Source organism: Salmo salar, chromosome 24, assembly GCF_965601325.2.
Source record: "Salmo salar chromosome 24, fSalSal1, whole genome shotgun sequence".
In the NCBI taxonomy this organism is placed as follows: Eukaryota; Metazoa; Chordata; class Actinopteri; order Salmoniformes; family Salmonidae; genus Salmo; species Salmo salar.
Window position 1 is genome coordinate 46,340,115 of NC_138314.1, and position 24,886 is coordinate 46,365,000.

The following is a 24,886-nucleotide window of genomic DNA, read 5'->3' on the forward strand; positions in this document are numbered from 1 at the left end:
ATGTAATGTCTATGCGTCATGGCACAACGAACCCACACACTAACAATAATGACCTCTAGGAGAATTGGGAGCAACGTCATCATCAACAGCGATGGACAGCATTAAGCAAAGTAAGTGTGTGTGTATATATATATATAACTCTCCTCTGAGAATCTAGTGACCTGTTTGAGTGTCTAGAGAGTCTGGTTACCTGAGAGTCTGGTTACCTGTTTGAGTGTCTAGAGAGTCTGGTTACCTGTTTGAGTGTCTAGAGAGTCTGGTTACCTGTTTGAGTGTGAGAGTCTGGTTACCTGTTTGAGTGTCTAGAGGGTCTGGTTACCTGTTTGAGTGTGAGAGTCTGGTTACCTGTTTGAGTGTCTAGAGAGTCTGGTTACCTGTTTGAGTGTCTAGAGAGTCTGGTTACCTGTTTGAGTGTCTAGAGAGTCTGGTTACCTGAGAGTCTGGTTACCTGTTTCAGTGTCTAGAGAGTCTGGTTACCTGTTTGAGTGTCTAGAGAGTCTGGTTACCTGAGAGTCTGGTTACCTGTTTGAGTGTCTAGAGAGTCTGGTTACCTGTTTGAGTGTCTAGAGAGTCTGGTTACCTGTTTGAGTGTCTAGAGAGTCTGGTTACCTGAGGGTCTGGTTACCTGTTTGAGTGTCTAGAGAGTCTGGTTACCTGTTTGAGTGTCCAGAGAGTCTGGTTACCTGTTTGAGTGTCTAGAGAGTCTGGTTACCTGTTTGAGTGTCTAGAGAGTCTGGTTACCTGAGAGTCTGGTTACCTGTTTGAGTGTCTAGAGAGTCTGGTTACCTGTTTGAGTGTCTAGAGAGTCTGGTTACCTGTTTGAGTGTCTAGAGAGTCTGGTTACCTGAGAGTCTGGTTACCTGTTTGAGTGTCTAGAGAGTCTGGTTACCTGTTTGAGTGTCTAGAGAGTCTGGTTACCTGTTTGAGTGTCTAGGGAGTCTGGTTACCTGAGTGTCTAGAGAGTCTGGTTACCTGTTTGAGTGTCTAGAGAGTCTGGTTACCTGTTTGAGTGTAGAGAGTCTGGTTACCTGAGAGTCTGGTTACCTGTTTGAGTGTCTAGAGAGTCTGGTTACCTGTTTGAGTGTCTAGAGAGTCTGGTTACCTGAGAGTCTGGTTACCTGTTTGAGTGTGAGGGTCTGGTTACCTGTCTGAGTGTCTAGAGGGTCTGGTTACCTGTTTGAGTGTCTAGAGAGTCTGGTTACCTGTTTGAGTGTCTAGAGAGTCTGGTTACCTGTTTGAGTGTCTAGAGAGTCTGGTTACCTGTTTGAGTGTCTAGAGAGTCTGGTTACCTGTTTGAGTGTCTAGAGAGTCTGGTTACCTGAGAGTCTGGTTACATGTTTGAGTGTCTAGAGAGTCTGGTTACCTGTTTGAGTGTAGAGAGTCTGGTTACCTGTTTGAGTGTCTAGAGAGTCTGGTTACCTGAGAGTCTGGTTACCTGTTTGAGTGTCTAGAGAGTCTGGTTACCTGTTTGAGTGTCTAGAGAGTCTGGTTACCTGTTTGAGTGTCTAGAGGGTCTGGTTACCTGAGAGTCTGGTTACCTGTTTGAGTGTCTAGAGAGTCTGGTTACCTGTTTGAGTGTCTAGAGGGTCTGGTTACCTGTTTGAGTGTCTAGAGAGTCTGGTTACCTGTTTGATTGTAGAGAGTCTGGTTACCTGAGAGTCTGGTTACCTGTTTGATTGTAGAGGGTCTGGTTACCTGTTTGATTGTAGAGGGTCTGGTTACCTGTTTGAGTGTCTAGAGAGTCTGGTTACCTGTTTGAGTGTCTAGAGAGTCTGGTTACCTGTTTGAGTGTCTAGAGAGTCTGGTTACCTGTTTGAGTGTCTAGAGAGTCTGGTTACCTGTTTGAGTGTAGAGAGTCTGGTTACCTGTTTGAGTGTCTAGAGAGTCTGGTTACCTGTTTGAGTGTCTAGAGAGTCTGGTTACCTGAGAGTCTGGTTACCTGTTTGAGTGTCTAGAGAGTCTGGTTACCTGTTTGAGTGTCTAGAGAGTCTGGTTACCTGTTTGAGTGTCTAGAGAGTCTGGTTACCTGAGAGTCTGGTTACCTGTTTGAGTGTCTAGAGAGTCTGGTTACCTGTTTGAGTGTCTAGAGGGTCTGGTTACCTGTTTGAGTGTCTAGAGAGTCTGGTTACCTGTTTGAGTGTCTAGAGAGTCTGGTTACCTGTTTGAGTGTCTAGAGAGTCTGGTTACCTGAGAGTCTGGTTACCTGTTTGAGTGTCTAGAGAGTCTGGTTACCTGAGAGTCTGGTTACCTGTTTGAGTGTCTAGAGAGTCTGGTTACCTGTTTGAGTGTCTAGAGAGTCTGGTTACCTGTTTGAGTGTCTAGAGAGTCTGGTTACCTGAGAGTCTGGTTACCTGTTTGAGTGTCTAGAGAGTCTGGTTACCTGAGAGTCTGGTTACCTGTTTGAGTGTCTAGAGAGTCTGGTTACCTGTTTGAGTGTAGAGAGTCTGGTTACCTGTTTGAGTGTGAGAGTCTGGTTACCTGTTTGAGTGTCTAGAGAGTCTGGTTACCTGTTTGAGTGTAGAGAGAGTCTGGTTACCTGAGAGTCTGGTTACCTGTTTTAGTGTCTAGAGAGTCTGGTTACCTGTTTGAGTGTCTAGAGAGTCTGGTTACCTGAGAGTCTGGTTACCTGTTTGAGTGTCTAGACAGTCTGGTTACCTGTTTGAGTGTAGAGAGTCTGGTTAGCTGAGAGTCTGGTTACCTGTTTGAGTGTCTAGAGAGTCTGGTTACCTGTTTGAGTGTCTAGAGGGTCTGGTTACCTGTTTGAGTGTAGAGAGTCTGGTTAGCTGAGAGTCTGGTTACCTGTTTGAGTGTCTAGAGAGTCTGGTTACCTGTTTGAGTGTAGAGAGTCTGGTTACCTGAGAGTCTGGTTACCTGTTTGAGTGTCTAGAGAGTCTGGTTACCTGTTTGAGTGTAGAGAGTCTGGTTACCTGAGAGTCTGGTTACCTGTTTGAGTGTCTAGAGAGTCTGGTTACCTGTTTGAGTGTCTAGAGGGTCTGGTTACCTGAGAGTCTGGTTACCTGTTTGAGTGTCTAGAGGGTCTGGTTACCTGTTTGAGTGTCTAGAGGGTCTGGTTACCTGTTTGAGTGTCTAGAGAGTCTGGTTACCTGAGAGTCTGGTTACCTGTTTGAGTGTCTAGAGGGTCTGGTTACCTGAGAGTCTGGTTACCTGTTTGAGTGTCTAGAGAGTCTGGTTACCTGTTTGAGTGTCTAGAGAGTCTGGTTACCTGAGAGTCTGGTTACCTGTTTGAGTGTCTAGAGGGTCTGGTTACCTGAGAGTCTGGTTACCTGTTTGAGTGTCTAGAGGGTCTGGTTACCTGAGAGTCTGGTTACCTGTTTGAGTGTCTAGAGAGTCTGGTTACCTGTTTGAGTGTCTAGAGGGTCTGGTTACCTGTTTGAGTGTCTAGAGGGTCTGGTTACCTGAGAGTCTGGTTACCTGTTTGAGTGTCTAGAGAGTCTGGTTACCTGTTTGAGTGTCTAGGGAGTCTGGTTACCTGAGGGTCTGGTTACCTGTTTGAGTGTCTAGAGAGTCTGGTTACCTGTTTGAGTGTCTAGAGAGTCTGGTTACCTGAGAGTCTGGTTACCTGTTTGAGTGTCTAGAGAGTCTGGTTACCTGTTTGAGTGTCTAGAGAGTCTGGTTACCTGTTTGAGTGTCTAGAGGGTCTGGTTACCTGTTTGAGTGTCTAGAGAGTCTGGTTACCTGTTTGAGTGTCTAGAGAGTCTGGTTACCTGTTTGAGTGTCTAGAGAGTCTGGTTACCTGTTTGAGTGTCTAGAGAGTCTGGTTACCTGTTTGAGTGTCTAGAGAGTCTGGTTACCTGAGAGTCTGGTTACCTGTTTGAGTGTCTAGAGAGTCTGGTTACCTGTTTGAGTGTCTAGAGAGTCTGGTTACCTGTTTGAGTGTCTAGAGGGTCTGGTTACCTGTTTGAGTGTCTAGAGAGTCTGGTTACCTGTTTGAGTGTCTAGAGAGTCTGGTTACCTGTTTGAGTGTCTAGAGAGTCTGGTTACCTGTTTGAGTGTCTAGAGAGTCTGGTTACCTGTTTGAGTGTAGAGAGTCTGGTTACCTGTTTGAGTGTCTAGAGAGTCTGGTTACCTGTTTGAGTGTCTAGAGAGTCTGGTTACCTGTTTGAGTGTCTAGAGAGTCTGGTTACCTGTTTGAGTGTAGAGAGTCTGGTTACCTGTTTGAGTGTCTAGAGAGTCTGGTTACCTGAGAGTCTGGTTACCTGTTTGAGTGTCTAGAGAGTCTGGTTACCTGTTTGAGTGTCTAGAGAGTCTGGTTACCTGTTTGAGTGTCTAGAGGGTCTGGTTACCTGAGAGTCTGGTTACCTGTTTGAGTGTCTAGAGGGTCTGGTTACCTGAGAGTCTGGTTACCTGTTTGAGTGTGAGGGTCTTGGCCCTCTCCTTGGATGCGCCCGTCTCCCAGACACAGATGGCAGTGCTGGTTCCCCCGGTGACGACCAGCTTGGGGTTGGGGCAGATGGCGCACAGGATCTGACCCCACTCTGACAGACACTCATACACCACCACCGCCTAGAGGAGGAGAGGGGATTGGTTAGTCAGGGGGAAGGAGAGAGGGGATTGGTTAGTCAGGGGGAAGGAGAGAGGGGATTGGTTAGCCAGGGGGAAGGAGAGAGGGGATTGGTTAGTCAGGGGGAAGGAGAGAGGGGATTGGTTAGTCAGGGGGAAGGAGAGAGGGGATTGGTTAGCCAGGGGGAAGGAGAGAGGGGATTGGTTAGCCAGGGGGAAGGAGAGAGGGGATTGGTTAGCCAGGGGGAAGGAGAGAGGGGATTGGTTAGCCAGGGGGAAGGAGAGAGGGGATTGGTTAGTCAGGGGGAAGGAGAGAGGGGATGGGTTAGTCAGGGGGAAGGAGAGAGGGGATTGGTTAGTCAGGGGGAAGGAGAGAGGGGATTGGTTAGTCAGGGGGGAGGAGAGAGGGGATTGGTTAGTCAGGGGGAAGGAGAGAGGGGATTGGTTAGTCAGGGGAAAGGAGAGAGGGGATTGGTTAGTCGGGGGAAGGAGAGAGGGGATTGGTCAGCCAGCGGGAAGGAGAGAGGGGATTGGTTAGCCAGCGGGAAGGAGAGAGGGGATTGGTTAGTCAGCGGGAAGGAGAGAGGGGATTGGTTAGTCGGGGGAAGGAGAGAGGGGATTGGTCAGCCAGCGGGAAGGAGAGAGGGGATTGGTTAGCCAGCGGGAAGGAGAGAGGGGATTGGTTAGTCAGGGGGAAGGAGAGAGGGGATTGGTTAGTCAGGGGAAAGGAGAGAAGCTGTTTAGGCCCCTTACTTTTTGAGTAAAGCCAGTGTGTCTATGTATGCAGATGACTCAACACTATACAAGTTAGCTACTACAGCGACTGAAATGACTGCAACACTTAACAAAGAGCTGCAATTATTTTCAGAATGGGTGGCAACGAATAAATTAGTCCTAAATATTTTAAAAAGCACTGTATTTGGGACAAATCGTTCGCTAAAACCCTAAACCTCAACTAAAACTTGTAACAAATAATTTGGAAATGTGACTTAACTACTTGGAGTAACCCTGGATTGTAAACTGTCATGGTCAAAACATATTGATACAACAGTAGCTAAGATGGGGAGAAGTCTGTCCATAATAAAGCTCTGCTCTACCTTCTTAACAGCACTATCAACAAGGCAGGTCTTACAGGCCCTAGTTTTGTCGCACCTTGACTACTGTTCAGTTGTGTCGTCAAGTGCCACAAAGAGGAACTTAGGAAAATTGCAATTGTCTCAGAACATGGCAGCGTGACTGGCCCTTGGATGTACACAGAGAGCTAATATTAATAATATACATGTCAATCTCTCCTGGCTCAAAGTGGAGGAGAGATTGACTTTATCACTCCTTGTTTTTGTAAGAATTGAATGCATCGAGCTGTCTGTTTAAACTACTAGCACACAGCTCAGACACCCAAGTATACCCCACAAGACATGTCACCAGAGGTCTCTTCACAGTCCCCAAGTCCAGAACAGACTATGGGAGGTGCACAGTACTACATAGAGCCATGAATACATGGAACTCTATTCCACATCAATTAACTCAGGGTAGCAGTAAAATTAGATTTAAAAAAAACTGGTAAAAATACACCTTATGGAACAGCGGGGACTGTGAAGCGACACAAACATAGACACAGACACATGCATACACACACGATAACATACGCACTATACACACACATACACATGGATTTAGTACTGTAGATATGTGGTAGTTGAGTAGGGGCCTGAGAGCACACACTTAGTGTGTTGTGAATTCTGTCGTGAATGTATTGTAATGTTTTTAAAATTGTATAACTGCCTTAATTCTGCAGGACCACAGGAAGAGTAGGTGCTGTCTTGGTAGCAGGTAATGGGGATCCATAATAAATACAAACATAGATATGATTTTATAGTAAGAAGAATTAAGTGAATATAATAAAGGATATTTTTCTCAAACGATTGAAGAGCGAGACAAGTGGAACAGCTATTCTGTTTTGAGGAAAAAAGTGATCATTTGAAACAGGTCCTATACGCTTAATTTAGAGAGAACTGGCAACGTTAGTTGTGATAGGTCTACAAAACCTTAGAATGTCTCTGAAGGTAAACAGGTAGACTGCTATAATAATCTGAATGAAGACTAAAGGTAAACAGGTAGGAAGCTATAATAATCTGACAGGTAGGCTGCTATAATAATCTGACAGGTAGACTGCTATAATAATCTGACAGGTAGACTGCTATAATAATCTGACAGGTAGACTGCTATAATAATCTGACAGGTAGGCTGCTATAATAATCTGAATGAAGATAAAGGTAAACAGGTAGGCTGCTATAATAATCTGACAGGTAGACTGCTATAATAATCTGAATGAAGACTAAAGGTAAACAGGTAGACTGCTATAATAATCTGACAGGTAGGCTGCTATAATAATCTGACAGGTAGGCTGCTATAATAATCTGACAGGTAGACTGCTATAATAATCTGAATGAAGACTAAAGGTAAACAGGTAGACTGCTATAATAATCTGACAGGTAGGCTGCTATAATAATCTGACAGGTAGGCTGCTATAATAATCTGAATGAAGACTAAAGGTAAACAGGTAGGAAGCTATAATAATCTGACAGGTAGGCTGCTATAATAATCTGACAGGTAGACTGCTATAATAATCTGACAGGTAGACTGCTATAATAATCTGAATGAAGACTAAAGGTAAACAGGTAGGAGGCTATAATAATCTGACAGGTAGGCTGCTATAATAATCTGAATGAAGACTAAAGGTAAACAGGTAGGAAGCTATAATAATGTGACAGGTAGGCTGCTATAATAATCTGACAGGTAGGCTGCTATAATAATCTGAATGAAGACTAAAGGTAAACAGGTAGACTGCTATATTAATCTGACAGGTAGACTGCTATAATAATCTGACAGGTAGGCTGCTATAATAATCTGACAGGTACACTGCTATAATAATCTGAATGAAGACTAAAGGTAAACAGGTAGACTGCTATATTAATCTGACAGGTAGACTGCTATAATAATCTGAATGAAGACTAAAGGTAAACAGGTAGACTGCTATAATAATCTGACAGGTAGGCTGCTATAATAATCTGACAGGTAGACTGCTATAATAATCTGACAGGTAGACTGCTATAATAATCTGACAGGTAGGCTGCTATAATAATCTGACAGGTAGGCTGCTATAATAATCTGAATGAAGACTAAAGGTAAACAGGTAGGCTGCTATAATAATCTGAATGGAGTTGTTATTCTTTGTAACTGTAGGACTGGGAGAACCACAGTAACGTTATGTAGGCTTGTGTCAATTAGCCTAGTTAGCCTAACTAGCTTCTCTGATGCAGTCAAGACAGGTAGGCTACTATGTAATCGGATGGGATGATAAATAACTAGCAAGAAGCTTGTCTACTAGCGCGAGTTAACAGTGCTTGCCGTCTCGCTCCCTCTCTGTCTGTGCCTGCTCCCGTGTCTCCAAGATCAGAACTCCCAAGATCGGAACCCCAAGATCGGAACCCCAAGATCAGAACCCCAAGATCAGAACCCCAAGATCAGAAACCCCCAAGATCGGAACCCCAAGATCAGAACCCCAAGATCAGAACCCCAAGATCAGAACCCCATGATCAGAACCCCATGATCAGAAACCCCAAGATCAGAAACCCCCAAGATCAGAACCCCATGATCAGAACCCCATGATCAGAACCCCAAGATCAGAACCCCAAGATCAGAACCCCATGATCAGAACCCCATGATCAGAAACCCCAAGATCAGAAACCCCAAGATCAGAAACCCCCAAGATCAGAACCCCATGATCAGAACCCCAAGATCAGAACCCCAAGATCAGAACCCCATGATCAGAACCCCATGATCAGAACCCCATGATCAGAAACCCCAAGATCAGAAACCCCATGATCAGAAACCCCAAGATCAGAACCCCATGATCAGAACTCCCAGGATCAGAATTCCCAGGATCAGAATTCCCAGGATCAGAATTCCCAGGATCAGAATTCCCAGGATCAGAATTCCCAGGATCAGAATTCCCAGGATCAGAATTCCCAGGATCAGAACTCCCAGGATCAGAATTCCCAGGATCAGAACTCCCAGGATCAGAATTCCCAGGATCAGAATTCCCAAGATCAGAATACAAAAGCTGCAAGACCGGTCTAGACACTGCTCAACTCCCATCACTATTTATTCTCATCATTCAGATTATTTACATTTAAACCGTGAAGTGTTTGATGTGATTTTCGATTGCATTTTCATTGATGTCACAGTGATTAAAGGGACAATAGAGCGTTGAGTCCCAGGCCATTCATTAGTGACCTGACGGGCCGTTAGCGAGTTGGGTAGGCTTAACCACCAACACATCAGAGCCATTCATGGTGGGCCTAAAGAGCGCAGAACAGGAAGAAAATTACCGTGACTCAACGGTCATGTGGAATCTGACTGAGGTCATGACTCATGACCGACGGTGTGGCAGTAATTCGGCAACCGCAACAGCCCTAAACTCATAGCTGGCCAGTCTGCATCGGAGGTCTGCTCAACCCCAGTGTGTCTGTGTGTTGATCTAACGCAGGGGTTACCCTAACTCGATCCTGGGGTTTTGCCCCCCATCACTACACAGCTAATTCAAATAACCAACTCATCACCAGGACAGAGTTTGGTGAACCCTGATCTAACATACCTTGTCTGACTCATAGTTGGCCAGTCTGCAGGAGAGGTCTGTGAGTGTGTGTTTACCTTGTCTGACTCATAGTTGGCCAGTCTGCAGGAGAGGTCAGCATAACCCCAGGCAAAGGTCTTGTTCCAGACTGGAGGCTGTAGGACTTTATTCTGCTCCACAGCCAGAATCCCCTTCTCAGTACACACTATCTGGCCCACAGGCTCCTTCAGCTCTGAAACACACAGTTACACACAGTTACACACACAGTCAGACACACACACACACACAGTCAGACACACACACACACAGTCAGACACACACACACACACACACACACACACACACACACACACACACACACACACACACACACACACACACACACACACACACACACACACACGCACACACACACACACACAGTGTGTTTGCGTGCGTGCGTGCTGGCCCTACCTTTGACGGGGGCTAGTGAGGGTCTGAGGTTGTCCAGGTGATGGAAGAAGATCTTGTCGGTGGTTGAGGAGAGAGAGATGGGCATGCCCGCCGCCATCTCCCCGTTAGACTTACTACGTACACGCTTCGTAGGGTGGGGCTTCTTAAACAACTGTGATTGGACAAAAGACAGACAGACAGAAGATTGGAAGTAGATTCATTGGTCTAAGACGCCTTTTAAACTCAACTCTGGACCTTGAAGCCTGTTCCCACTGCATTTAGACCTGGGAACACCAATTCATGATCAGGTAGAACAGAAAAAAAACAGCAGGCTCCGGACCTAGTAAGAGTTGAATGACCCTGGCAACACGATTACATAAAATTACAGTATGCATGAGAAATATCCCTTGATGTGTTTTTAAATGCACAGCTAACTGACACAATCCATTTCCACTAGCATTGCTACATGTTGCTAAACAACCAGGTAACAAACTTTTACAACGGTTTAAATGAAATGACAACACCTTAGGTAAGTCCAATTCCTGTTACATACAGTGCCTTCAGAAAGTATTCATACCCCTTAACTTTTCACACATTTTGTTGTGTTACAGCCTGAATTTAAAACTGGCCTACACACATTACCCCCGAATGTCAGTGGAATTATGTTTTTCATGTTTTTGTTTTTTGTTTTTTTTTTTACAAATGAATTACAAATTAAAAGCTGAAATGTCTTGAGTCAATAGGTATTCAAACCCTTTGTTACGGGAAGCATAAATAAGTTCAGGAGTAAAAATGTGCTTAACAAGTTTCATGGATTCACTCTGTGTGCAATAATAGTGTTTAACATGATTTTTGAATGACTACCTCATCTCTGTACCCCACATAAAAGTATCTGTAAGGTCCCTCAGTTGATCAGGGAATTTCAAACACAGATTTAACCACAAAGACCAGGGAGGTTTTCCAATGCCTCGCAAAGAAGGGCACCTATTGGTAGATGGGTAACAATAAAAAAGCAGACATTGAATATCCCTTTGAGCATAGTGAAGTTATTAATTACAATTCGGATGGTGTATAAATACACCCAGTCACTACAAAGATTCAGGCATACTTCCTAACTCAGTTGCCGGAGAGGAAGGAAACCGCTCAGGGATTTCACCATGAGGCCAATGATGACTTTAAAATAGTTTCAGAGTTTAATGGCTGTGATAGGAGAAAACTGAGAATGGATCAACAACATTGTTGTTTCTCCACAAGAATAATTAAATTAAATTGACAGAGTGACTTGAAGGAAGCCAGTACAAAATGAAACATGCATCCTGTTTGCAACAAGGCACTAAAGTAAAACTGCCAAAAATGTAGCAAAGAAATCAACTTTTTGTCCTGAATACAAAGTGTTATGTTTGGAGAAAATCCAACACAACACATCACTGAGTACCACTCTTCATATGTTCAAGCATGGTGGTGGCTGCATCATGTTATGGGTATGCTTGTCATCATTAAGGACTGGAGAGTGTTTTAGGATAAAAAAATAAATGGTATGTAGCTAAGCACAGGCACAATCCTAAGGGAAAACCTGGTTCAGTCGGCTTTACAACAGACACTGAGAGATGAAGTCACCTTTCAGCAGGACAATAACCTAAAACATAAGGCCAAATATACATTATAGTTTCTTACAAAGAAGACAGTGAATGATCCTGAGTGGCAAAGTTACATTTTTGACTTAAATCTACTTGATATTCTATGGCAAGACCTACAAATGGTTGTCTATTAATGATGAACAACCAATTTGACAGAGCTTGATGAATTTTAAAACAAATAATGGACAAATATTGTACAATCCAGGTGTGCAAAGACTGAGACTGAGAAAGACTCACAGACTGTAATCAACCGCCAAAGGTGATTCTAACATGTATTGACTCATGGGTGTGAATACTGACGTAAATGAGATATTTGCTAACATTTCTAAAAACATGTTTTCACTTTGTCATTATGGGATGTTGTGTGTAGATGGGTGTGAGAAGAAGAAAAAATGGTTGAATCCATTTTGAATTCAGGCTGTAACAACAACAAAAATGTGGAATAAATTGTTAGGTTGTTATTGTTCAGAGTAAATAACCCACGGACACTAGAGAAGCTTTAACCAAGTTTAATTCTTCCCAGAGGTTCTGTACAGCTGTAATCAGACAGCAAAACATTTTCCTCCATCACAGTTATATCTTCATTTTATTTATTTTATTTTACCTTTATTTAACTAGGCAAGTTAGTTAAGAACACATTTTTATTTTCAATGACGGCCTAGGAACAGTGGGTTAACTGCCTTGCTCAGGGGCAGAACGACAGATATGTACCTTGTCAGCTCGGGGATTCGAACTTGCAACCTTTCAGTTACTAGCCCAACGCTCTAACCACTAGGCTACCCTACCACCCCATATACATCCTACTTAACCTCTTACATCTAGACGTTCCGCTAGCGGAACACCTGCTCCAATATCCAATGATAGGCGTGGCGCGAATTACAAATTCCTCAAAAATACAAAAACTTCAATTTTTCAAACATATGACTATTTCACAGCATTTTAAAGACAAGACTCTCCTTTATCTAACCACACTGTCCGATTTCAAAAAGGCTTTACAGCGAAAGCAAAACATTAGATTATGTCAGCAGAGTACCCAGCCAGAAATAATCAGACACCCATTTTTCAAGCTAGCATATAATGTCACAAAAACCCAGAAGACAGCTAAATGCAGCACTAACCTTTGATGATCTTCATCAGATGACACACCTAGGACATTATGTTATACAATACATGCATGTTTTGTTCAATCAAGTTCATATTTATATCAAAAAACAGCTTTTTACATTAGCATGTGACGTTCAGAACTAGCATAACCCCCGCAAACTTCCGGGGAATTTACTAACAATTTACTAAATTACTCACGATAAACGTTCACAAAAAGCATAACAATTATTTTAAGAATTATAGATACAGAACTCCTCTATGCACTCGATATGTCCGATTTTAAAATAGCTTTTTGGTGAAAGCACATTTTGCAATATTCTAAGTACATAGCCCAGCCATCACGGGCTAGCTATTTAGACACCCGGCAAGTTTAGCCTTCACCAAAATCAGATTTACTATTATAAAAATGTTATTACCTTTGTTGTCTTCGTCAGAATGCACTCCCAGGACTGCTACTTCAATAACAAATGTTGGTTTGGTCCCAAATAATCCATCGTTATATCCGAATAGCGGCGTTTTGTTCGTGCGTCCCAGAAACTATCCGAAATGGTAAATCAGGGTCGCGCGCATGGCGCAATTCGTGACAAAAAAAATCTAAATATTCCATTACCGTACTTCGAAGCATGTCAACCGCTGTTTAAAATCAATTTTTGTGCAATTTATCTCGTAAAAAAGCGATAATATTCCGACCGGGAATCTCCTTTTCGGCAAACAGAGGAAAAATCACAAAGACGGGGGCGGCCAGGGCACGCGCCTAAGCCCACAGTCCCTTGATCGGCCACTTGAGAAAGGCGATAATGTGTTTCAGCCTGGGGCTGGGATGACGACATTCAGGTTTTTCCCGGGCTCTGAGCACCCTTGGAAGACGTAGGAAGTGTCACGTTAGAGCAGAGATCCTTTGTAAAAGATTGAGATGGCAAAGAAGTTCAAGAAATGGTCAGACAGGCCACTTCCTGTAAAGGAATCTCTCAGGTTTTGACCTGCCATTTGAGTTCTGTTATACTCACAGACACCATTTTTAGAAACTTTAGGGTGTTTTCTATCCAAAGCCAATAATTATATGCATATTCTAGTTACTGGGCAGGAGTAGTAACCAGATTAAATCGGGTACGTTTTTTATCCAGCCGTGAAAATACTGCCCCCTAGCCATAACAGGTTAAGACACTCACTCTCTCCTTACAGTTTATGCCCAACAGGAAGAAGGTAACCAGACACTAAACCCTGATTACTCCCTTAAGGGGAACTGACCTCACCCCTCACCTTCTAACCTCAACCCCTCCTTTACCTAATCCATAGATGTCCATCTGTCTTCCCTATATCAACACGTCACTCTCCTCTCCTCCATCAAAACACATTCCAAAAGCCTTCTGGCTTTCTACAGATTCTTTCTATTCAAGGCTTCTTCTTCTCTATCAATTTATTTAATATCTCAATGTTCAAAGTGTAGCCGATTCCAACAGTATGAATACTTTCTGAAGGCGCTGTACCTGTTTGGGGATTTGTCCGAAGTTGTTGATGAAGCCGATGGTGGCGGTCTCCTTCAGGGGGTCGTTGATGTTGTAGATGTCCACCTGGCCCTCGTAGAACAGGTGGTGAAACACGTTGACCGCTTCCACCGCCGGAGGACCCTGCTGCTTGAAGCCAAAGATCAGGTCGATCCACTCATGGAGGTGGGCACTGACGAAGTCACACTCCAGAGCCTAGAGAAAGACACATTATTGTTGGACAATACTGGAACACAAGGTTGGACTACATGAAGCACGTTCAGACAGACAATCACGCAGACAGATAAAATGGTTGATTGTTACCCACCTGTCGACAAACAAGACAGTTGATCGGTACCCACCTGTCGATGTACTCTGATGAATTCTCGGGGGTCTCCCTTGGCCCACGGAGGCAGAAGGACATCTCTTAGTCTAATACCGTTCTGTTTGGCACCTGTTAAAACATCAACCACACCACACATCAAAGCAACTCTTTTATTTACTAGTCTCTAAACATGTTACTATTACAGTGGTAGAGAGAGACAGAAATAGAGACGGAGAGAGCAGAGACTCATATAGAGAGTAGAGAGGACAGCTAGCGTCCTGACTGACCTAGGTCAAAGTTGAGCTAGCTCGGACAGAACGGTATTAAACTGACCTAGGGTCAAAGTTGAGCTAGCTGACAGAACGGTCTTAAACTGACCTAGGTCAAAGTTGAGCTAGCTCTGACAGAACGGTATTAAACTGACCGAGGTCAAAGTTGAGCTAGCTGACAGAACGGTATTAAACTGACCTAGGTCAAAGTTGAGCTAGCTCTGACAGAATGGTATTAAACTGACCGAGGTCAAAGTGGAGCTAGTGCTGACAGAACGGTATTAAACTGACCGAGGTCAAAGTTGAGCTAGTGCTGACAGAACGGTATTAAACTGACCGAGGTCAAAGTTGAGCTAGTGCTGACAGAACGGTATTAAACTGACCGAGGTCAAAGTTGTTGGAGTTGAGCATGAACTCTGGCAGGTAGAAGAACTCTGGGATGAGCTCCTTGACGTCGGCCATGTTGTGTTTGGAGGCAGAGAGCCAGGCCTCACGCACGCTGTGGAACATCCTGTCAGCCAGGTCAAAGTGACCTCCCTGTGGGGTTGGGAGAGGGACAACACACAGGCAGTCCGGAAGGCAGACATGACATGACAGAGACACACACACACACACACACACACACACACACACACACACACACACACACACACACACACTAGAGACATAAGACACTACCACAGGCATCGTCTCCACCAACACACATCTCCCGGAGAGGAAATGTCATCATTGGTATTCAAACCACACTCAGCACAGCGCTGTTTACTATCTCCGGTTAATATCAGTGGGGAAAAAACAACTCTGATGTAGCCTGAATATTTCACTACCATGCATCCAGAGACAAACAGACAATCCTAACTTTATCAACAAGCCTTCAAAAAAACAGGAAGTAAAAAAAAAATAATAAAAAAAAACGGTAAACTTGGACACCAATTCAATCAACTGCAGATACAAAAAACAGCACTGTTTGAGTTTGGATCAAGTCCCCTTTCCTCCTTTCCTCCTTTCCTCTCCCCTTTCGCTAAAAATGAAAGTCCCAAAGTTGAATTTGGCGCTCCTCAAGGTTCAATACTTGGATCTCTATAATTCCCTTGGAATCATCTGGATGTTCCAGATCATTCCGACTATACAAGACAGTAGTGTGTGAGGAGTCTGCGGACCGTGTGTTTGAAGTTGTACCTGAAGCCTGAGGAAAATCTGAGTAAACGGTTCCATGCGGACCAGGTAGGAAGCCACAATCATAGCTGAGGAGTAGTGTGTACCGTAATGATATGCTGGGGTCTCACCTAAAACAAGAGACACATTTTAGAAGAACCCTTCCTAGTCCAGAAGTGGAAACAGAAATATGTTTTAAATTTTTTTTTTAAGACAAACATTTTTACTAAAGGGGCCAATTTATCCACACTGGTGAATTCTAGTGTTGGACTACAAAGCTTGTTATAGCGTTCCCATTGAAATAGCTTTGTAGTCCAGGATAAGGATAATGTGTAACCTGTGTCCGGGAAGCTGGCCCTAGGGCTGTAGCTAAAACAGGTAGTTAGTTGGTCAGTCATACTGTGTGTGTGTGTGTGTGTGTGTGTGTGTGTGTCTGTCTTACTGGTAGGGTCCTCCCAGTCCTTGAACCTCTTCTTGTACTGGGTCAGCCTGTCATCTGTCTGGGCTCCCATTGGTTTAGCCAGGTTCCGGAACGTCTGTGGATTGTTCAGGTCCAACTCCTAGGAACCGGATCAGACCAGTTTTAAAAATCACACTACATCCCATGTACATGCTGTGTAAATCACGAATAATAACAAACGTTTGATATCATTAACAAATCGGTCCTTGAAAGAAAGAATTGGATGTTAGAGTTTTTTTTTTTACGTAAGTGTAGGTAATGTATAACGCTTGGTAAGGTGCTGATGGAATTAGGACTACAGTCTTGTGGAAGGATATAGCTGCAGTAGGATTGTAGTTCTGACAGCTGTCCAAGTCAGATATACAGTATAGCATTAGGTGTGTACTGTGTTGTTACCTCAGAGTCGTAGTCAGCCAGGATCCAGGGGAAGACAGGGTACTGCATCAGGTCGTTGTAGGAGCGACCAGCCAGGGTGTTGAGATGCATCAGATACTGGAAGTTACTGATCTCTCCACGCTATGGAAACACAGAGAGGACAATCTAGTTACTGATCTCTCCACGCTATGGAAACACAGAGAGGACAATCTAGTTACTGATCTCTCCAAGCTATGGAAACACAGAGAGGACAATCTAGTTACTGATCTCTCCACGCTATGGAAACACAGAGAGGACAATCTAGTTACTGATCTCTACACGCTATGGAAACAGAGAGAGGACAATATAGTTACTGATCTCTCCACGCTATGGAATCACATAGAGGACAATATAGCTACTGATCTCTCCACACTATGGAAACACAGAGAGGACAATATAGTTACTGATCTCTCCACGCTATGGAAACAGAGGACACTACTGTCAGATCTCAACTTTATATAACCCTTATTTATACAGATTCTTCACATTGAGATAAAATCATCTTACCTGAGAGACCTGTTAGAGTGCTATAATACCACAGACCAAGACATTGACTTAGTATTTATTCAAGTAGAATTGTTGTAACCTACCTCCCATCTCTGGGTGACAGATTTCTCTCCTACCAGAGTGCTGAGGAGCCCAGACCTGATGGAAGACATTGTAGACAGGTGAGACAGTTACAATAGAAGACTATGTATATTTGTTCATGTGTAAAACACTATATATATATAAAAAAGAAGGAAGTACCCTTGCTCTACACTGGTGTTGGGCCTCTGTCCTGACACTGACTCTGAGCTGTCAGCCAGAGAGGGAACCACGGCTAGGAACCTGGACACGGAGCGAGGAGAGAAAGACGGAGAGAGAGGAGGGAAAAAAACCCGAAAACATCAAGAGACATCATCACTGTCCTTTGGGAGTAATACTATACTTGCAAATGTGCTCGCTAACACATAGAGCTGTATTTCAACCTTTAGCGTAGCCGTTAGCGTAACAGTGTTAGAAAAATGTACTTGTCAATGAGCACAACGGTACCTCTGGTACACCTTGTTGCGGACTCCTTTCTGGAAGGCCAGCAGGTAGTTCCTTCCATCTCCTGAGAATACCTCCACAGCCATGGGCTGCAACAGGTATCGCCTCTTGTGGACCTCCTTGATATCCTCGTAGGCAAAGATACTGCAGGTCCTCTTCAGCTGGCTCTGACCCTGCCTCGCGCCTCTGGGGATGATGGTCTCATGCAGACTGGAGACAGAGAGACATGTCAAAACACCAGCTTCTCCTTGAGTTACACCCCCTCCCCCCTCTGCCAGTTAGACGTTTAGAATGTATTCCAGAACTAAAAACACCTGATTCAACAAGCGCTTGGTTAGTTGAATCAGCCTGGTGAGGTAGTCATAAATAACTCTTTAGAAACCATAGCGTCCGTCAACGGCTTTTCTTTAAATTACCATTACGGTGGCATATCAACAAACGGATTAAACAGCATGATCCTTACACAGGTGCACCTTGTGCTGGGGGACAATAAAAGGTCTCTCTAAAATGTGCAGTTTTGTCACACAACACAATGCCACAGATTTCTCAAGTTTTGAGGGAGCGTGCAATTGGCACGTTGACTGCAGGTATGTCCACCGGAGCTGTTGCAAGATAATTGAATGTCGTTTTAGAGAATTTGGCAGTACGTCCAACTGGCCTCACAACCGCAGACCTCGTGTAACCATGTCAGCCAAGGACCTCCACATCCGGCTTCTTCACCTGCGGGATCGTCTGAGACCAGCCACCCAGACAGCTGATGGAACTGTGGGTTTGCACAACCAAAGAATGTCTGTCCAAACTGTCAGAAACCATCTCAGGGAAACTCATCTGTGTGCTCATCATCCTCACCAGGGTCTTGACCTGACTGCAGTTTGGCATCGTAACCGTCTTCAGTGGGCAAACGCTCACCTTCGTTGGCCACTGACACACTCTTCATGGATGAATCCCGGTTTCAAATGTACCGGGCAGATGGCAGGCCGCGTGTATGGTGTCGTGTGGTCGAGCGGTTTGCTGATGTCAACGTTGTGATCAGAGTGCTCCATGGTTGCAGTGGGGTTTTGGTATGGGCAAGAACAAGCTACAAACAATGAACACAATTCATTGGGGATGTGTCGTGCTGCATGAGTAAAATGGTGGTCACACCAGATACTGACTGGTTTTCTGACCCACTTCCTTACCTTATTTTTAAAGGTATCTGTGACAAAACAGATCCATATCTGTATTACCAGTCATGTGAAATTCATAGATTAGGGCCTAATTAATTAATTTCAATTGACTGATTTCCTTATATGAACTGTAACTCAATAAAAACTTTTATATTGTTGCATTTATATTTTTCTTCAGTTGGTTGGTGATATGGATTCGGACACGTTCTTGCACTTTGAAAAACGATGACGTCGAGGTGAGTGAAATAAGAACGTGCCACCGGAACCGGGGATTGTGGTCCGAGTTGGAACACATCATTTTGAAAGCAGTTGAAGTTTGAAGGGCGCAAAAAAGAGAGAGTGGGAGATGTGTAGAAACGTCCTTTAGGTGCTCTACGTGTTTTCTGGTCCACTTTGCAGGATGGGTGCGTGCTTCCACAAGTTCCATGACATGTTGTAGGCTAAATGCAAAAAAACATTAAGTGACAGTATGAAATATGAATTGGTCCTATAAATCTTTTATTGTCTCTGAACAGTTGTGGGTTTTAAATATTCATTCGTCTCTATTGTAATACTTGTTGCATTCACTGAATTGTTGTTAAAGTAGTGTACTATTTCTACACTTTGTAACAGGCCTGGTCTGTACTAAATCTTATTGAGAGAGGTTATCTACATTTTGAATTAGTCTCTGAAAAGATGTTTAAATTTTTACAGAAGTAAGAATTGTTGTCAATCAAATAGCCTACTATGTGTGGGTTTTGAAATAAACTCTGAATATTGTCCTTGGATAATTGTTTAAATATTTATAATGTAAATTATAAGTATACTTGGTACATTTTGAGTGAGTATTTTTGTCAAATGCACTATAATTTAAATAATCTAGTGTTTTCCTGTTGTGTTGAGTGTTTTTTGTTCGTTTTTTGATAGTGAGTGTCTTTACACAAAGGAACACAAAATGTGTGTTTTCATAATAGACAAAATGATTGCTATGTAGTCTGGATAATGTTCTTGTCACTTGCTAGCTAGCCAGCTAGCCAACTTCAGCTAACTCAGTTAGGTGAAACGTTTGAACGTGGAATGAGTAGCTGCATTTTCATTTGTTTGAGCTTTTTTTCTATTGGCATTTACTTGGATTTGTCAATGATAATGACGTCGATGCGTAATTTCGACTTGCTGTTCACTATGTATGGTACAGAAATTGAAATTCAAAAGTGAAACATTAGCTGTGTGCGAATACCAATACTAACTAACATACTGTATACTACATACTTAATGAGTATATACACTACATACTATAAGTTCATTTCAGTATAACGTAAACAAACGGTATCCTTTCAGTTGTGCGTACTAGCGCTACGCCCGTCTACCGGAAGTTGATGCTGTTGCTATGCAACCTCTTGCTAGCTTGTTAGCATAACAAATTACTAGCTAGCCATTTACAACTTCATTAACAATGTCCATTGAGAATGCACAACGACTATACCACTTAGCTAAGCTAAGAATGACGTGAATAATCAAGTCAATAAACATTGGGTAGTTAGTTAGATAGCATATAGTTAATATGTTGGTACATACTGCTGTCATGATATGCTATGCGGTTTGTAAGGATAGCGTAGCTAACACATTTTCAGCTAACATAACGTGTAAAGTAACTTATTTGAAAAGTCATTACTTCATTACATTGCTCAACATTTTCTTAACACTTGTCATAATTAGTTAAAGCAATGAATTTCTATCCACTCTCGTCGGACTTCGGCTGCATATTTTCCGCCATTTTCCTCAAATCTGAAAACGTTGTGAAGCCACGCCCATTTTCGGAAGAATGGCATTATGGGCCCTAAAAGCACAGAAATAGTGTCCACTGCTTGTATATTGGCATATGTTGTACGACATCCGGGAACCTTTGGCATACTAACTATAAATACAAGTAATGATTCAGACAGCAACATCAACAAATATTCTAGTAGAGATAAAATCAAGAGATGATTCAGACAGGAACATGATCCTGATATTCTGATGGAGGAGCAGTGATCATTTTCAGATGGAACTGTTAGCAGGCATAGGTGTGTCTGTGACGACCAATAGAGCACGGCTTGGAACGCTGCTCGTCCAATCAGCATCCAGGATCCAAACAACCAGTTTTATAATAAAGGGTTAGGGGTGTTAAACTCACTTGGCGGGCAGCGTCTCGATGTCTCTGATCTCTCTGGAGACGGTCATGGTGAAACCGTCGATGACATAGAAGTGTTCCTTCCCAAACAGCAGCAGTCCCTCGCTAGTGTCCAGACCCTGCACCCGCGCACATCGATACATGTGTTGGATCTGGAACAGAACATTAATACATCTATGATATAACACTACATTAATACATCTATAATATACCACTACACTAATACATCTATAATATACCACTACATTAATACATCTATAATATACCACTACATTAATACATCTATGATACAACACTACATTAATACATCTATGATACAACACTACATGAATACTACATTAATACATCTATAATATAATATATCACTACATTAATACATCTATGATATAACACTACATAAATACATCTATGATATAACACTACATTAAAACATCTATGATATAACACTACATTAATACTACATTAATACATCTATAATATACCACTACATTAATACATCTATAATATATCACTACATCTATAATATACCACTACATTAATACATCTATAATATAACACTACATTAATACATCTATAATATAACACTACATTAATACATCTATAATATATCACTACATAAATACTACATTAATACATCTATAATATAATATATCACTACATTAATACATCTATGATATAACACGACATAAATACTACATTAATACATTGATACATGTGCTGGATCTATAATACAACATAAATAGTTTATCATCCTAAAATACACAGCAGAACCCACCACAATGACAGTTACCATCCTGAAATGCTCAAAGACTTGTATACTTGTACACTTAAACCAAGTGGCTTGACCAACATGACCCTCGCTCCCTCTCTCCTCGTCCCTTCTCTCTCTGTCCTCCTCCCCTACACCCCTCCTCCTCCCTCCCTCCCTCCCTCCCTCCCTCCCTCCCTCCCTCCCTCCCTCCCTCCCTCCCTCATCCTCCAACCCTCCTCTTACCTGCTCTCCCTGTCCTCCTCCTCCTCCCCCGTCCTCCTCCCACCCTCGCTTCTCCTCCTCCAACCCTCCTCTTCCCTTCTCTCCCTGTCCTCCTCCCCTACACCCCTCTTCCTCCTCCTCCTCCCCCGTCCTCCTCCCTCCCTCGCTCGCTTCTCGTCCTCCAACCCTCCTCTTACCTGCTCTCCCTCCTCCAGTAATCGTAACAGTGATGTGTTGTCTGTCCTCTGTTCCTCGTCCAGACCTCCTGACTCTAAGAGCTGTTCCTGCAGCAGGTCTTGTTCCTCATCGGCTCTGTCTGCCGTGGAGCGAGACCTCTTCAGAGGGGCCTTCACCAGACCTGGAGGGTTGATTTGCATGAATTACAATAAGAAAAAAACAAAGCCAAAAGAGAATGAATATGCATGTACACAGCAGAGGTAAACAAACAGACACAAAGGATCTAAAACAACCTTACAACTTTTACAACGTCCTCTGTCCGTCCGCCCTACCTCCGTCCGTCCGCCCTACCTCCGTCCGTCCTCCGTCCGTCCTACCTCTGCGTGTCTGTCCTAACTCCCTCCGTCCGTCCGCCCTACCTCCGTCCGTCCGCGCTACCTCCGTCCGTCCATCCTACCTCTGCGTGTCCGTCCTACCTCCGTTCTCCGTCCTACCTCCGTTCTCCGTCCGCCCTACCTCCGTCCGCCCTACCTCCGTGTCTGTCCGCCCTACCTCCGTCCGCCCTACCTCCGTCCGCCCTACCTCCGTCCGCCCTACCTCCGTCCGCCCTACCTCAGCGTGTCTGTCCGTCCTACCTCCGTCCGTCCTACCTCCGTCCGTCCTACCTCTGACTCTGGCGATGGTGTCCTCTCCGTGCACCTCTCCAGGTTCCTGCCGAGTGGTCTCTCCTTCAGTGTCCTGCTCTACGGAGTGCTGGTACATCCCAGGGTTCCCTGACAGCAGTCTCATGTAGTACTCCTTACTGTCGTAGCTGATCGCTCGGCGGTAACGCACCAGCTTCTGGGTGGGGGGAGGACAGGAAGAGAGGACGGGAAGAGAAGGGGAGGAAGAGGTCATGAGGGGGACTAGAGGTGATAGGAGCTGGGCTGGACCAGGACATGACAGAAGAGTAGCACGGCCGGTCAGTCTGGGACAGAGAGGGGTCAGTCTGGGACAGAGAGGGGGTCAGTCTGGGACAGAGAGGGGGTCAGTCTGGGACAGAGAGGGGGTCAGTCTGGGACAGAGAGGGGGTCAGTCTGGGACAGAGAGGGGGTCAGTCTGGGACAGAGAGGGGGTCAGTCTGGGACAGAGAGGGGGTCAGTCTGGGACAGAGAGGGGGTCAGTCTGGGACAGAGAGGGGGTCAGTCTGGGACAGTCTGGGACAGAGAGGGGGTCAGTCTGGGACAGAGAGGGGGTCAGTCTGGGACAGTCTGGGACAGAGAGGGGGTCAGTCTGGGACAGAGAGGGGGTCAGTCTGGGACAGAGAGGGGGTCAGTCTGGGACAGAGAGGGGGTCAGTCTGGGACAGAGAGCGGGTCAGTCTGGGTCAGTCTGGGACAGAGAGGGGGTCAGTCTGGGACAGAGAGGGGGTCAGTCTGGGACAGAGAGGGGGTCAGTCTGGGACAGAGAGGGGGTCAGTCTGGGACAGAGAGGGGGTCAGTCTGGGACAGTGAGGGGGTCAGTTGTGTGTATTGTTCTGCGAATACCTGGGATAGATTGAGAACTTGGCTGAGTCATGTTGCCATTTCATGTAAAATGACCATTATTTCCCACATAAAGACTCCATTCGTGGGCTGTGATGAAGGTTAAGACAAACCGTTTCCTACACTGTACAGTATCCATACTGGAACAGTAGGGAGAACAAGGTTAGCTGTACAAGCAGCTTCTTCTATTAAATGACATGGCACCTTTGCGGGGCATAAATAGCCCTCTTTCCACTGAAAGCTAGTGTTTGAACTTGGTTACTACAACATGACCTTGTTGTTACGATCATAATACTGTAGTATTTATAAAGAGTCCTTTGTGCTGGGCTCGTGTTACGGTACATAGGGGTAATATACACTGAGTGTACAAAACATTAGGAACACCTTCCTAATATCGAGTTGCAACCCCTTTTTGCCCTCAGAACAGCTTCAAATCGTCGGGGACATGGACTCTACGCCCCATGTTGACTCCAATGCTTCCCCACAGTTGTGTCAAGTTGGCTGGATGTCTTTTGGGTGGTGGATCATTGTTGATACACACAGGAAACTGTTGAGTGTGAAAAACCCCAGCAGCGTTGCAGTTCTTGACACTCAAACCAGTGAGCCTGTCACCTACTACTTGTCTTGCCCGTTCACTCTCTGAATGACACACATACACAATCCATGTCTCAATTGTCTCAAGGCTTAAAAATCCTTCTTTAACCCGTCTCCTCCCCTTCATCTACACTGATTGAAGTGGATTTAACAAGTGTCATCAATAAGGGATCATAGGCTTTCACCTGGATTCACCTGGTCAGTCTGTCATGGAAAGATCAAGTGTTACTATAGTGTGTTACTATAGTACCTGTACTTGGCCGTTAGTGCTGGGTTCAGGCTGGGGGATGTATGGATAATGTATGTAGAACATGTCGTTGTTATCATAGTAGTATTATAGTATTATTACAGTATTACTACATTACTATAGTACCTGTACTTGGCCGTTAGTGCTGGGTTCAGGCTGGGGGATGTATGGATAATGTATGTAGAACATGTCGTTGTTATCATAGTAGTATTATAGTATTATTACAGTATTACTACATTACTATAGTACCTGTACTTGGCCGTTAGTGCTGGGTTCAGGCTCCGGGACGTATGGATAATGTATGTAGAACATATCGTTGCGGACCATCTTCTTCCTCATGCGACAGGGCCCCTCAGTCATCTCCAGCAGGAACTTGTCCAGGTGGGATCCGATGGGGGGCCCCCAGAGGCCCCGCTCTCTCAGCAGCTCATACTCTATAGACGACCACTCCTCGGTCACGTACTTTAGAACATTCTGCTGCCTCTGACAGGGTGGGGGGAGGGTAGAGAGGAGGGGGGGGACGGGTAGAGAGGAGGGGGGGACGGGTAGAGAGGAGGGGGGGGGACGGGTAGAGAGGAGGGGGGGGACGGGT

The 24,886-nt window shown here is 44.3% G+C and overlaps 1 protein-coding gene across 1 annotated transcript in view; it reads right to left on the reverse strand.

Moving 5' to 3' along the window:
* Nucleotides 1–24,886, reverse strand: part of LOC106585952 (WD repeat and FYVE domain-containing protein 3) — a 239,709-nt gene that overhangs the window by 15,296 nt on the left and 199,527 nt on the right. The window contains 16 exon segments of the mRNA XM_082968737.1: nt 4,366–4,524; nt 9,235–9,389; nt 9,611–9,761; nt 13,818–14,030; nt 14,177–14,268; nt 14,792–14,945; nt 15,588–15,694; nt 16,006–16,123; nt 16,420–16,539; nt 17,028–17,082; nt 17,185–17,265; nt 17,470–17,676; nt 20,785–20,933; nt 21,952–22,112; nt 22,597–22,771; nt 24,544–24,777. Coding sequence (XP_082824863.1) covers nt 4,366–4,524; nt 9,235–9,389; nt 9,611–9,761; nt 13,818–14,030; nt 14,177–14,268; nt 14,792–14,945; nt 15,588–15,694; nt 16,006–16,123; nt 16,420–16,539; nt 17,028–17,082; nt 17,185–17,265; nt 17,470–17,676; nt 20,785–20,933; nt 21,952–22,112; nt 22,597–22,771; nt 24,544–24,777 — 2,331 coding nt within the window.